General features: G+C 39.2%; 1 protein-coding gene across 3 annotated transcripts; it reads left to right on the forward strand.

Moving 5' to 3' along the window:
* The first annotated feature begins 3,709 nt into the window (after positions 1-3,709).
* Positions 3,710-13,930, forward strand: LOC132115750 (vang-like protein 2). Of its 3 annotated transcripts, none has more exons than XM_059524178.1 (8): positions 3,710-3,881; positions 8,174-8,428; positions 8,518-8,641; positions 9,247-9,854; positions 10,374-10,510; positions 10,608-10,743; positions 11,484-11,727; positions 12,626-13,930. In XM_059524178.1, the coding sequence occupies exons 2-8, from the start codon at positions 8,358-8,360 to the stop codon at positions 12,887-12,889; spliced, it is 1,584 nt and encodes a 527-aa protein (XP_059380161.1). In that variant the 5' UTR covers positions 3,710-3,881; positions 8,174-8,357; the 3' UTR covers positions 12,890-13,930. The 3 variants fall into 3 exon arrangements, with proteins under 3 accessions (XP_059380161.1, XP_059380147.1, XP_059380154.1); XM_059524164.1 differs by lacking the exon at positions 3,710-3,881 and adding an exon at positions 3,992-4,124; XM_059524171.1 differs by lacking the exon at positions 3,710-3,881 and adding an exon at positions 4,179-4,342.
* The last annotated feature ends 986 nt before the right edge of the window (positions 13,931-14,916 follow it).

Here is a 14,916-nt window from a genome sequence, read left to right on the forward strand (position 1 = left end):
GCAGTTTGAGTTCTGCTGAGTGATCGAGTTCAATCCAAACAGTGACAACAGCGCCGACTAGGGGCACAGAATACGATGGTCACAGAATCTGGTGTAACACCGGTCCTGAATGATCTGGATGCAGTGCATCTCTCGTTCTGTCGCGAACAACAGCGATTCATCGTTCAGTGCGTTTCCTTCTGTAATCAATAACGTGACTGAACGAGGAGAAATGTTATAAACAACTACCATGAATTTTTATAAAGAATCAAATTTGTATTTGTTTTTAATAAATGTTATGTTTTTAAAGGGTAGTTAATGTGTTTTTTATACATATAATATGTAATACATTAATTGTATTAAAATTCTATTACATATATTATGAAAAAAAATCATGAGATGTTGCATCAGAAATGTTTTTCTGTATCAGTTTGCTAAGTAACTGACATTGCTGCAGCTTTCATTTTTAATTCATATATTTTATTTTTAATTTAATTATCCATATTCATTTGTTTTATATTTTCATTTTAGTCATTTAGTTTCCTATTAGTCTGTTTTTTTTTTAGTTTTTGCTTTGATTATTTTAGTTTTAGCACTTAAACACTTGTAGAGTCAGCATTATTAATTTTCGTTAACTGTAAGCTTTTATCTAATATTTAGATCTTATTAATTTTTATTGTTTATTTTATTTATTTTTTTATGTTATTTTATTTGTAATACTAAAACATAGCATTTATTTAAGTAAACTGGCCAAGTAATATACATCATTCTAATTTTCTTGAAGTTTTCAACTAATATTTATAATTAATTTAAAACCTTTTTTAAATCTTTTTTTTTTTCAGTTTTTCATATACATGTTTGTATTTTTACAAACATGTATATGCTCTCACAGACGAGCTAAGACTCAGACGTGTCTCACAGCATCCTTCAGACTCAAAACATGATCTCATCTCTCGTCTTCCTTCATCACCGAGGAAGAGGAGCAGGAGACACCCTGCCTCTCTCCAGCTGACCAATCGCTGACTGAGACCCTGAGTCAAATCACAATCGAGCGTCCAGCGACGTGATCAAAAACATGGATCAGACCAGATCAACACCATTGAGGAGCTGATGAGGAAACTACAGCAGTTGAGAGTAAAACACACGCACACACCACACACACACACACACACACACACACACACACACACATACACATTACTGTACAGACATGTCCACACATGTCCCAAAAGCTAAAAGAAATTAGAAAATATATTATACTATATATAATGTTTTGCACTAAGAGATTAAAGCTTCTTTATTTTATTTTATTTTTTTACTTATTTATTTTTTTCATTAAAATTTTTTTGACAAAGCATATCAATTCATAAACACACACACACACACAAAGCAGAATGCAATAAACTGTAGATGTATTTAAAAAGTACAGCATTAATACATTTAAACACTATTTTCTGTACACACCTTTTCTGAATTAATATTTAAAAAATAAAATGAACGTCTCAGTGTTTCTTCTCACCTGTTCACTGATGCAGGTTTTTTATATTGTGCATATATTATTAAAAATGTGCTATAAAATAGTGAAGTGAAGTGAAGTGACATTCAGCCAAGTATGGTGACCCATACTCAGAATTTGTGCTCTGCATTTAACCCATCCGAAATGCACACACACAGAGCAGTGAACACACACACACTGTGAGCACACACCCGGAGCAGTGGGCAGCCATTTATGCTGCAGCGCCCGGGGAGCAGTTGGGGGTTCAATGCCTTGCTCAAGGGCACCTAAGTCTTGGTATTGAAGGTGGAGAGAGAACTGTACATGCACTCCCCCCACCCACAATTCCTACCGGCACGGGACTCGAACTCACAACCTTTCGATTGGGAGTCCGACTCTCTAACCATTAGGCCACGACTTCCCCAAAGTCTTAATACACAACAGTATTATTTTGTTGTAAAGGCTTATCATTTATGCTGATTTAATATAAACAAATAAATGTGATGTGTGTGTATATATAATAATAATAATCATAATAATCTAAAGTTTTTCTACAATTGTTCTGTCGTTGCTGATTTTTTTCCCTTTCTGTTCTCTTTTCGTGGCTCATTTGTGACCTGCACAAATTTTCTGTGAATTCACCCTGGCATACAGTAAGATACAGTAATCTCAATGCGTTTCTTCTGACCTGATGTTGTAGGACATTGAAGCTGATCACTACAAACTCCTAAAGAAATTAAGAACGAATTCAGGTTCTTTTGCTCTGGGACCCCTGTGGACGAAATAAGGAGGTCTCACAAACATCATTGTTCGTTCATTAAAATCGTAGCTTTTTTCTAATTTCATTTGTAAAACTGTAAGAAAAATAAAGGAAGGAAAACTAACAAAGGTGAAATATTTATTTTGAAGATTCGTGCTTTATCAAATTAATATTTGTTACGCACAGTTTAACACTATCACACAGTTCGCAACTGGACTCCTGTTTATATGTCGTACAGAAACAGAAAAGGGGCGTGTCTATGGATTCTGACATCATGTCATGTGACCTGCAAGCTGACACATTTGTATTACATGTTAATACTGGGAACTTTTGTAGCTCGCCGTTTGCGGAAGTTCATTCGTAGCTCAACAGGGCTTGAAACACAGATTAAGGGATCGGAAACTCTAATAATATGAAAAAACTACGCAACTTTGCGTTTGAAGCACAAGTGTTTTTTTAAGTGTTTAACTCGGATGCCTAACCTGCCCACCTCCTTTTAAGTTTGTTTTGTTTTTTTATTTCGTATTTTAATAATTTATTTTTGTGAGTTGTTGTGTGACTGCAGAGTGTTTTTAACGCGGATTGAATTCGGCGGCGGTGGCTTGTATGGATAGCTAATGTTAACTCAGGTGGAGAAATGTAGAGGGGATTTCTCTCGTTAGCTTTAACTCCTTCATCGTTCATTCATACTCGTCAGCGTTTGATGATTTGTACATTGCACAATGAAGAAACCCATACTCGTGCAAACTACTGTAAATGTTTGTTTTTATTTTTATTGTCATTCACTCGTGTAATAAAGTTGCCGATGGCCAGATAATTATCTTCCAGATAATTTTCTTCTAAAATTCAATTAACTTTATCTCTGATATCGAACGAAAAGCTGCTTTGGAATTGGATCTTGAAAACACATTGAATCATGAAAATTGTCAATATAGTGGTTTGCACTAACTATGTATAGTGTAATTATTTTTTTTTTTTCAGGAGCATTATTTGGTTGAAACTTGAGCACAGGAATGCAGCTTTCACTGAATTTGCTTGATTTTCAAGTTATTTTTGGTGTACGGATTATATTATATTGTCCATTTTGGATGGTTTACATATGACCTTGATATAAACAATCAAGCAAAAAAATAATAAAAATCAGATCAAATGCATAGATCTCTAAAATCTCAAATGCATAAATAAATCCATTATGCACATACATACACTGTTCTATACATCTAATAATCCAACACATCTAAGTAAATATAGCTGATGACGTAAAAGTGAGACGGATAAATAATCCAAAAACAAGGTCATTCCTATTCTTTTTTTCAAGTAATCTCAGTTAGTTAATATGGTTCTCATGACTCATTTACTGTGTGTGTGTGTGTGTGTGTGTGTGTGTGTGTGAGAGAGAGAGAGAGAGAGAGAGAGAGAGAGAGAGAGAGAGAGAGATGGAGGGCGGAACAGGATCGTGGGGGAGGTCGGGTGTATTCTGGGCGTGTATCAGCTCAGGTTTGAATGGAGACGGAAATATGTGAGTTTCTCTGAAGAAAAAAAGAAAAAACACGGACGCAAAGTAAAGCCCGCAGGGCAGGGAACATTTCACCTTCACACATCCAGAGCGATTAAACTACAAGAAGAGGATTTATTCACCTGCAAACTGTGAGTTTACCAAGAAAAGAGGGATTTTTTCCTTCGTGTTTCTATCGCGTGGATTATTGTTCTGGTGAGAGAGCTACAAAGAAAGAGGCGAGTGAAAGTAACGTTAGCTGCTGCGTGTATCATCTGCGGGATGCAGAGAGTATCATTATACTTCCGTTTTAACGCATTCTCTCATTAATCTCTGATGTGGATGTGTTTCTACTGGGACTCTGTTATATTCAGGCTGGTGTTGCACGGTTTAAAGTAAGACAGTTGTTCGTGAATATATCGTGGGCTTTGCATTGAAATGCACGAGAAAGGAACCGCAAGGATCCGCTTTCATTGTTTTGTGTAAACTACACGTTTTTGTGGGAGCGGATTTGTTTCACAGCTTCTTCAGGACTCTTCTTTGTGTTCAGAGATCCTTAAATTCAGACGAGTAGAAGAAAAGATACGACCGATTATAGCCCAATACGGTTTAGGTATTGAATCTTTTTTTATTTTTCTTTTGCAACCAAAATGAATAATTTGAATTGTAATCTTATCTTCTTTTTATTTTGGTGAGTCTCAGTACAGTGATACTTAGCTTAATGATTCATTTAGTGAATCGATTCACTTTTGTTATCGCTTCGTCGGAGTTATCGTTCGAATTCACTCCCAAAAGTCTGGCTTTTTGACTTTAGTTTTTTTTCCCTTCTTTTATTTTCTTATATTTAACTTTTTAAACTGTGCTATTTTAACACGAGTTTGTGTTTATGATCCCACCATAGCACCTGGCTCGCAGTCGAGCGATTTACGAATGTGGAGCGAATCGGTTCGTCTGAATTATCAGATTGAATTGGTTTAATAGAATGATTCGTTGGCCAGTCGGGCATCGCTAATGATAATTAATCACTTAGTGATGGTTATTCGGCATTTTAAGAAATCAATATATATATATATATATATATATACACATTCACACAATCAATACACGTGACTTTTGAGAAGTATTTAGTTTGTTTTTCTTTGAAAAATTAACGAATCGCATGCATTTGTGTGTGGTTTTCACACTTCGATAGCATAATTGTAAAACAAACTCGTGTTTTTCATTGCATGCACGTTTTAAAAGTGATTTGGCTGTTCAATCTCTGTATTGCGCTCTCTTAAAGCGTAGCGAGACCTCAGTAAGTAAATGCTTACGCTAGTTAATATTTTGTTTTTTGTTGTAAACTTTTTTTTATTATTATTATTATTTACCTGCAGAACGTAGAAAAGATCGACACATTTGTTTCATGGTTTTGTTCTTTTACGTTGTATTTAGGTTACTGTGTCACGTCGAGTGTGGTCGCATGAAGGCCCGAAAGCCCCGGACTCTCGTAGGCAGTGACGGCGGGGGTGTAGCGCATGTCACGCGGCGTGATTGACGCCGCCAGTCCGAGGCTTTGAGGCCAGCGCAGAGCGGATGAGCTCAGTTGTCTCCTGTGCCGTCTCCTAGGAGACTGTAACCCGAGCACGGTATTGAAACAATTAATAGAAGCTCATTCATAAACAATTGGACATTCGCAGTATATTTTCCATTCTTCATAAACGAAAGTGCAGTGTTTGTGATTTGTAGGCTTCATTTGATGCCTGTAATGCGCCTTTTGACACTTGTCTGGAACGTGTGTGGGTTTGTTCAACAAAGCTGTTGTTTAAATAGGTCAGATGAGCTCAGGAATAATGGGTAACTGTATATGTGGACCTAATCCACACCTGGGACCGGTGTGTTGTTGGTTCATAAATCACAGCCGCCAAACACAAACCACAGTGTCCTGTTGATCTGTTTAGATGCAGTCTTGTAGGATACGAACACTTCGTTTGGGATCAAGGACGTCTTGAGACCTTGAGCTATTTATCAAGATCTGTCTGCTGATTTTAATGATGTCTCATGTGGTTGGGCTAAGATTTTATTCAGTTTTGCAAGAGCAGAGATTCATAACGGATAAATATTGTGCATAATATTGTAGCAATGGCTGCTTTCTTTTCTATATCGTGCGTCCTGTTAGTCGTTGGTCATGCACTGATTCATATGTTTGTCTGGGGTTGTTTTGCTCCTCACACCTGTATCTAAAGTGTTTACGAGCGCTTCCCACATGAACACAAGAGTTGACAGCTGCGTCCCAGGTGTCTCGTTTAAAACAGCAGACACATTAGTCAGATTATACCTGTCTATTATCAGTCTACTGTGACAATGGATGAAGCACAGATCACACAGAAGGATTGCTATTGAAATGACTGGATTTAAAACAACATTAAATGATCGACCTTTAATGATCGAATTAAGTCTTAAACGACGTGACTATAAGGATTCTAATTCAGTTGAATGATTTAATGAATGATTCGTTTAGTTGCAGTGTGTCAAAATTGCATTGTGGAGAGAAAAAAGCACAGTTAAGTGGGATTTTGTGAAACAACTAGAAATGTTGTTTTAGTTCCCCTCACTCCACAAAACCCTTTAAATTTAACTTAATGTAAATGAAAAATTGAACCATAACTTAAACATAATACAGTGTCATTCCTTAAGCAGTGTTTATTATAAACGCCAAGTCTATTTAAATCTGGTCTAGACCGCGTGACACGACTGTTATTCAGTTTCCAGCTCTGTTTGATTCCCAGTGTGTCTGAGCTCTGAAGGACGAGAGGAGACGACCGTTCCTCCTCAGACTGATGGGGGACACATGTTCTGGATCTGTCCGGGACAAATGGTGTCCCATCAGCTCTGTAAACAACTCCTGACGGCCCACACACACACGTCTGTCTGTGTCCGTCTCACATGAGTCCTGTTAGCAGACAGAAATGTGAGTGTTAAGAGCTAAAATAGACGCTGGAGTGCTGGCTCTTATTTAGATAATCAGATTGAGCCGTTACTTCAGAAACAGGCAAAACAACTCGACTCGATGGTGAAGAAACCAATCCAAAACAGACAGGTTTGAGTTTATATGATCATATATGGTGGATGTGTAAAGGTCAGGCGGCGACCCGTCACACACTCACTGCCATGGTAACAGCCCAGATCAGTTGCCGTGGAGATGACGGGTGATGGTTGGGGAATGTGTGTGTGTGTAATGAGATGCTCCTTGTGCAGGACTCTCGGCTGAGATTAGTTGAAGTTTGTTTTGATGATCTTTAAGTGTCACAGAACCGCTTTAGTTCCTGTTTATCACAACAGCAGTCCAAGTTATTTCAAAACCAATAGGAATGCCAATAATGTGTGTGTTTGTGTATTCCTGTGAGATGTTTAGACACAATGGCCATCATTCATTCCCGTGAGCAGAACGAATTTCTGTGTCAAATCGGCATTGCCTGAATTGTTGTGATTTAATTGAATGAGAGCGTTTAGGTGAGAATGATTGAACTTCCGCAGCCGTTGTTTCACAAATGAAGCTCGGTGTTTTCACACAGAGGTCAAGTGTTGGGGTTTGAATATGTGTGTGTGTGAATTAGGGAGGCGTTGTGTTGAAGAAAAACGTGTTAACCTGCTGAGTCGGCGTGAATTTGACCTAGACTTGATTAAGTTGCATGAAATAGTGGTTAAAATGTTAGTTTCTGCTTGAAATTTGGTGAATACTTTTCAGTTAGGGTCATGAATATGCATGCTAAGTTTCAACATATAGATGTGTTTTTTGGAAAGGCTGTATAAAAATTGGGTTTATGTTGACCCACATCGGTTTGCATGCGATTAGCCAAAAGTTCTGTGCTTTAAAACAGGTAAAGCAAACCGAAAACCTTCAGTGTAGCTTGATAAACGCTAAAATATATAATACATGAGGACATGTAAGACACAGTCTCCTCAAAACTGAGACTTGTGTTTGTGAGAAGTGAGAAATTAATTTTATCCTTTGCAAGAATTTGAGAAAAAGACTACAAAAGTTTAAAGGAAGCATAAATAGCAATGAATACAACAAATAATGTTAGAAACGGTTTACTAGTTATTTAAAGTTGAATTACAAATGAAATGAAAACCAGTTAGTCGCACTTAGTTTCTTAACATAACTAAATCACATCATATCCAATACGGAGATTATTTAAGTGTGTTTTAGATTATTTTTCCGTTTTTCTTCGTTGCCTGCAGGTTACTAAACAGTGGAGTTTTTGTAACTTATCTGAAGTGTTGAGATTATTATTGTAAGCTGTTGTGATATGCATATTGCAATTTGTGATATTTTGATCATTTCTGTTATATCGTATAGCCCTAATGTAATACACAGTCGAGAACTTAAACCGGGTGTTTCAGGCTTGAAATGTGATGCTAATGTCCTGAAAGTGTTAATTTCCTGTTGTTTGGGTCACAGGTCTGTCCTCTCCTCTCCGTCAGCCTCCAAGATAGATTCTCTCAGGAGTAAAGTGGAACTGCTGAAGCTTCCCTTGTCTCTGTCGTCCAAATCCATCTCAGAGCGCAAGACTCGGCTGGGCGGAGCCACAGAGCGCTCCAGGGGCGGAGCTGGGGCCCACAAACCCCGCCCACCGGCCCCAGACATGGACAACGAGTCGCAGTACTCGGGCTACTCCTACAAGTCTTCACATTCACGCAGCTCTCGCAAACACAGGTGCAAACACATCACATTCACCTCAGATCGTTGCTGTTTACTGAGTCTCTGGAGATCTGCTCACCTGAGGGACTCCTGGTGTGTTTCAGGGACCGCAGAGACCGGCATCGCTCCAAGAGCAGAGACAGCAGCAGCAGAGGAGACAAGTCTGTGACCATCCAGGCCCCCGGAGAGCCACTGCTGGACGCCGAGAGCACGCGCGGAGATGAGCGGGTCAGTACACACTTACTGGACCAGTGCTGTTCAGAAATAATGAAGTATTTACTGTGTTACAGGAATCAGAAACACCGGTGAGAATAATGCATATTACCAGAACAATCCTTTAACAGTGAATCATCACGACACATCAAAAATAAGTTAGAAAATGTAGTTATTGTCCTTTGGCTTTAGACCAGCCATAGATATTTGATAAGTTTATCTGTTCTCTTTTCCTTATGTTTTCGCTTTTTTTAACAGCACTTTGGTCAGTATGTTGTCTTTAATGGTGCTATGTTAACAAACAAAAACATTTATATACCCCCCCCCCCCCCCCCCCCTCCAAAATAGACTTAATTTCATTATTCTTTGGAATAAAATGACTTGGTGAATGGTGATGAGTAGCTGTTTGGCACCAAATGGACGACAACTACAATAAAAGTACCGTAAATGTAACCGGTGTTATTTTAGTAGTATTAATATATGATTACAGTATTATTTATTTATTAATCTGTTTATATTTTGAGTTGTAGAAGTTTTGTGTGACTTTGCCATTTTTATTTATTTACTTTTCTGTTTCTATTTTCTATTTATACTCAGTCTCTCTCTTTGTGTCCCGTCAGGATGATAACTGGGGCGAGACCACCACGGTGGTGACGGGGACGTCGGAGCACAGCGTGTCTAACGAGGACCTGACGCGGGCATCTAAGGAGCTGGAGGACTCGTCTCCGCTGGAGTGCCGTCGGTTCGCGGGGCCGGTCCTGAGCGGTGTTCTGGGTGTGTTTGCGCTCCTGACGCCCCTGGCCTTCCTGCTGCTGCCCCAGCTGCTGTGGCGGGACGCTCTGGAGCCCTGCGGGACCCCGTGCGAGGGCCTGTACGTCTCGCTGGCCTTCAAGCTGCTGGTGCTGCTCATCTCGTCCTGGGCTCTGTTCCTGCGGCCGCCCCGTGCCACGCTGCCGCGCTTTTACGTCTTCCGCTGCCTGCTGATGGCGCTGGTCTTCCTCTTCGTGGCCTCGTACTGGCTCTTCTACGGCGTGCGGGTGCTGGAGCCCCGCGAGCGAGACTACAGGGGCATCGTGGGATACGCCGTGTCTCTGGTGGACGCGCTGCTGTTCATCCAGTATCTGGCGCTCGTGCTGCTGGAGGTCAGGCACCTCAGACCCGCCTTCTGCCTCAAAGTGGTGCGCAGCACTGATGGAGCCAGCCGCTTCTACAACGTGGGCCACCTCAGGTCAGCACAGCTCATTACGAACTCAAACAGACCGTTACTGTTCATGTAATCACCCTAGATGACCTTCTTTTTCTTCAGTAGAACAGTGCCGTTGTACTTGAAACCCTTGTTCTCTGTGATTCATATAATGTGGCTGCCTGTATCTGAGGAACAAAACAAACCAGGGAACACAATATTAATGCATGTAGGTTTAATGAAGCATAATCATTGTTCTGCAAAAGATAATGAATGTTATCACCTGCAATCCAGAGTGATGTCTGCTTTGTGAACGAATCATTGATTTGAATCAACTAAATAAATGCACACTATGTTAATCACAGTTAAATGCGATGTTAAAAATTAGCACGTATGTTTTATTTCCTGAAATCTCAGTGTTTGTGATTTGATAATAGCACAAAGCCATACCGTGATTTCAGTTTTTCAGTGAATCATGCAGCTCTGGAATAAATCAGTAACTAATGTGCTAGATGAAGTAATTTGAGAGTGTGTGTGTGTGTGTGTGTGTGTGTGTGATCTCAGTATCCAGCGAGCAGCGGTGTGGGTTCTGGATCACTACTACACTGATTTCCCGGTCTACAATCCTGCTTTACTCAACCTGCCCAAGTCCATCCTGTCCAAGAAGATGTCTGGGTTCAAGGTGTACACTCTGGGAGAAGGTACTCCAAATCTTTCCCATTTCACAGCCATGATGGTCTTTCCAAAGTCTCTGCTTCACAGATTGAGCTGATGTTCTGACTGGTTTGGTCTCTCCAGAGAGCAGCACTAATAACTCGACGGGTCAGTCTCGAGCGATGATCGCCGCCGCCGCACGCAGACGGGACAACTCTCATAACGAATATTACTACGAGGAGGCCGAGATGGACCGCAGGGTCCGGAAACGCAAGGCCAGGTCAGAGTCCTGAAGAATCACAAATATCTGGGGGAATCTCACTGAACTAAAAAAAGTCAAAAATGACTGCTACAATCTAATGAATCAATCAGAATCTAGATGGAAAGTGTCTCTGAAAATAATCAATGCAGAACATATAACATGCATTTTAGTTTTTTTATTATTTACACTTTTTATTTATTATTTACACTACACTTTAACTTTTAGTATTTTTTTTTTGGAGTGAACTGTGACCTGTGTCTCTGGAGCTCAAAAGCAGTCTTAAGTCACTGGGGTATATTTTTAGCAATAGCCAAAAAATCATTGTATGAGTCAAAATTATGGATTTTTCTTTTATGCCAAAAATCGGCTAAATTAGGATATTAAGTAAAGATCATGTCCATGAAGATATTTTGTAAATTTCCTACTGTAAATATATCAAAACTTAATTTTTGATTAGTAATATGCATCACTAAGAATTCATTTGGACAACTTTAAAGAATATTTTCTCAATATTTAGATATTTTTGCTCCCTCAGATTCCAGATTTTCAAATTCTCAGACAAATATTGTCCTCCTAACAAACAAAGCTTATTTATTCAGCTTTCCGATGATGTATAAATCTCAATTTCTATAAACCCCCCCTCGTGTATGGTTAAGTGCTGCAGGGTCAGATATTGTCATGTGACTCTGATGTCTCTGACTCTTGTGGTCAGTTTTAATCGTGTCAGATGATTTGCTCAGAGCTGTGTTCTCCTCCAGGCTGGTGGTGGCAGTAGAGGAGGCCTTCACGCACATCAAGAGGCTCCAGGAGGACGAGGCGGCGGCGTCACCCAAACATCCGCGTGAGGTGATGGACCCTCGAGAGGCGGCCCAGGCCATCTTCGCCCCCATGGCTCGAGCCATGCAGAAGTACCTGCGCACCACGCGCCAGCAGCCCTACCACAGCATGGAGAGCATCATCACACACCTGCAGTTCTGCATCACGCACAACATGACGCCCAAGGTCTCGCTAACTCACCCATCAGACACCTGTTACACCTGCACTTACTGTGTGCTGTATCCCACAATGCAATGTGCTCAGCATCATCTGACACTTTATAATGTTCAAGAATGAACAAGAACTAACATCTTCATGATTTTTAACCTCACTTTCTTGACTGAACTGCTGCAATTTTTGCACAAAATTGGATTAAAATAACTAGACACCACCCGGAGAATTAAATCTGCATGTAGTGATGTCACGAGACTCAAATGTATTAGACTTAATTCAGAAATATTGTTCAATATTATTTGGCATTGCATTGGAAATTAGTTTTATTTGATTGACATGTCTAAAATTGTTATTGACCGATTTAGTTTTTATATATATATATATATATATATATAATTATTAAAAAATATATCAAAAGTAAAATTGTTAAAATAAGTTTTTAATGTTCTTAAGTTAATATTTTAATTCACTTATTATCAAAACAATCCTCCTTTTCATTAAAACACAAATTTTGACTTTTTTTTTTTTTTTTTTATTGTAACATTTTAAATACTTTATTATGGTAACAATTTAACTTAAATAATACTATTAATGTGTTTTTAAATATATTTTTTTAATAATTATTTTAAATCACAAACACACTTTCGGGACCTTCTTTCAAGTACATTTAATAATTTTCATGTCTTTATGATTAGACGATGAATAAAGTGCCATATTTAGCTTTTGCGTGTTTTTAATCGTCTTTGTCCATCACTAGTTTATTGTAAATGGTCCTGTGTTGTGAAACATTATGTCAAGAATTGTTAAAATGCAGTTTACAGTATTTGTAGATAGTAAGCCTGCATGTGACAAAAGGAACACAGGCATGAGGACTGGTCCTAATGTGCTGAATCTCTCTGTCTGTGCTCAGGCGTTTCTGGAGCGTTACCTGGCCCCGGGCCCCACCATGCAGTACCAGCGAGAGAACGGCAGCAGGGGGCGCCAGTGGACTCTGGTGAGCGAGGAGCCCGTGACCTCAGCGCTGCGGCAGGGACTGGTGTTCTCCCTCCGCCGCCTCGACTTCGCTCTGGTGGTCACGGTGACGCCCCTCCCCTTCCTCTCCCTGGGGGAGGAGTTTATCGACCCCAAGAGCCACAAGTTCGTGATGCGGCTCCAGTCAGAGACCTCAGTGTGAGAGAACCACAAGAGACTCCGTTACAAGGACACAACCACTCTTTTTTGTCTTTTAGATATCACTTTTATGACTTCTTTACACTACATGAACTATTTTGATCTAGAGACTGTCTGGACTGACTAACTCTTCTGCATTTCAGCTGTGAATATAACACGTGGCACGATCAAACACACTTTCACACACCAGTGCTGCACGATACAGATGATTTACCAGAAGTTCCAGGTGTCATGATAACACTACACACACATTCACACTTCAAAACCCGTGAAATATTCATTGAGAAGCGATTGTAGCTGAGGGTTCAAGTGCTTTAATTTGTCAGAAAAAGCACACGAGAAGCATGTTTGTAACTCTGTATGTCGTGAATGTTTTTAAGACGTCGTATGTATCACGTTTGCAGTACTTTATTCTTCACTTTAATGAATCGAGGGGCCTTTTATATCATTCGTTTACATTGTGTTTTAACACACCAGCAAAACCAATGACTTATGTTTTTATCTGTAGCGTTTGGTTTGTGCGTCTGTCATACGTGACCAATCAAATGTGATCTTTACATGAAATGCAAAAACATGAATGTGTGCCAAATGCGGTAACAGTGCCTCGGCGTACACACACACACACACACAGATCTCAGTCTGATCTCTAGCTGGTTTAAGGACAGTGAATTAACTAGTCCTTCTCATGTCTCTAACCCTAGCTTTGACTCATTGTAGTTTGCCCCCTTCACCTTCTGTACATAACTCAATCTTCTTTAATACGCTCGTGTACGTCAGTGAAAGAGGGATTTGAAATGATGTAGGTAGTTATGAATTATCATTTTTAGGCCTGATGCATGTAGGCGATGCAGGTTTGTACTTTTATCAGTTTTGTATGGATGTTAAGCTAATCTTTTAACTTTTCCCTTTAAAAAAAATGGTTTGTTGTAAAGAGATTTGTAGGTTTCTGGTTATTGTGCGAAGACATTTTTTGGCGATTCATAATTTTAGAACTAAACATGTTGCAGCATTTTATTTTACATTTTTTAATAAATGATCAACTCTACTGTGACAGAGTTTGGCTCCTCTTTATAGAAATAGATATGAAGTTGAATGTCTGAGAGCAGGATGTTGTAGGTGGAAGACTAAAAAACCGTTTCTATCCAAGGAAATATTTGAGAGCTTGGCATAACTTGTATATTCTTTATAAAAATGCATTAAAACAGTGTTTTAAAAAGACCGAACTCAGTAAACAAATTATTAATAAAGCATTCACAGATAAGCAGATATCAGCACAGAATATGAATATAATGCATTTAATTATGTGAGAAGTATTTTCCTCCCATAACCTGCTCGACTGTGAATCGACTGCTTTATTAAAAATGAGTTTGGTCTTTTTAAAAACACAGTTTTAATGCATTAAGTGTAACATGGGTAAATTGATGATGTGCAAATAAATGCAATGACAGCCATTCAGTTGGATATGTGCAGAGAATACATAAGGCTTTGTTCGCAGAGAGCATCAACATGTACAGTGGTCCGTCAGCAAATATGAGATTAAAACTTTAAAAGTAGTGATCGAAACAGATTCTAATTTGAGAGACTTTTGTAAAGTTCTCCAATCATTTGCAGCAGAAAATTGAAAAGAAGAGCGGCCAAAAGAGATGCGTGCTCCTGTAGAGAGATACAGAGAGATATATTAACTGGAGCACTGGTTAAATACAGGCACTGATGTGGTTAATAAAGTACTTCGGTAAGATGGTGTTCTGCCCAGTGTGGACTTGTAAGTGATCTGAAGGCCATCCAACTATGAGTAAAGAGTGCAGTGATGGGTTTTGTATGGGGCTTTAGTAATAAAGCGAATAGCACTGTGGGAAACAATGACGGTTTCTGGAGTAAAGAATTAGAAGCAGTTCTGTAGACAACATCAGTAAAGTCAAGCATTGGGATGATGGCCTGGTTTGCAGGAAGAGTAAATGAAGCTTGAAAATGTGCATTTATTACATGGACTGAGTAAAAAAAAAAAAAAAAATGTCTACTGATCTCTAAATA

Source organism: Carassius carassius, chromosome 3 (assembly GCF_963082965.1).
Source record: "Carassius carassius chromosome 3, fCarCar2.1, whole genome shotgun sequence".
In the NCBI taxonomy this organism is placed as follows: Eukaryota; Metazoa; Chordata; class Actinopteri; order Cypriniformes; family Cyprinidae; genus Carassius; species Carassius carassius.

Bases quoted from the DNA above. Each gene is read 5' to 3' on its own strand.
- LOC132115750 (XM_059524164.1), top strand. From the start codon at position 4,066: ATGTGGATGTGTTTCTACTGGGACTCTGTTATATTCAGGCTGGTGTTG. The intron at 9,855-10,373 runs GTCAGCACAGCT...GTGTGATCTCAG, and splicing joins TACAACGTGGGCCACCTCAG to TATCCAGCGAGCAGCGGTGT. The intron at 10,511-10,607 runs GTACTCCAAATC...TGGTCTCTCCAG, and splicing joins GGTGTACACTCTGGGAGAAG to AGAGCAGCACTAATAACTCG.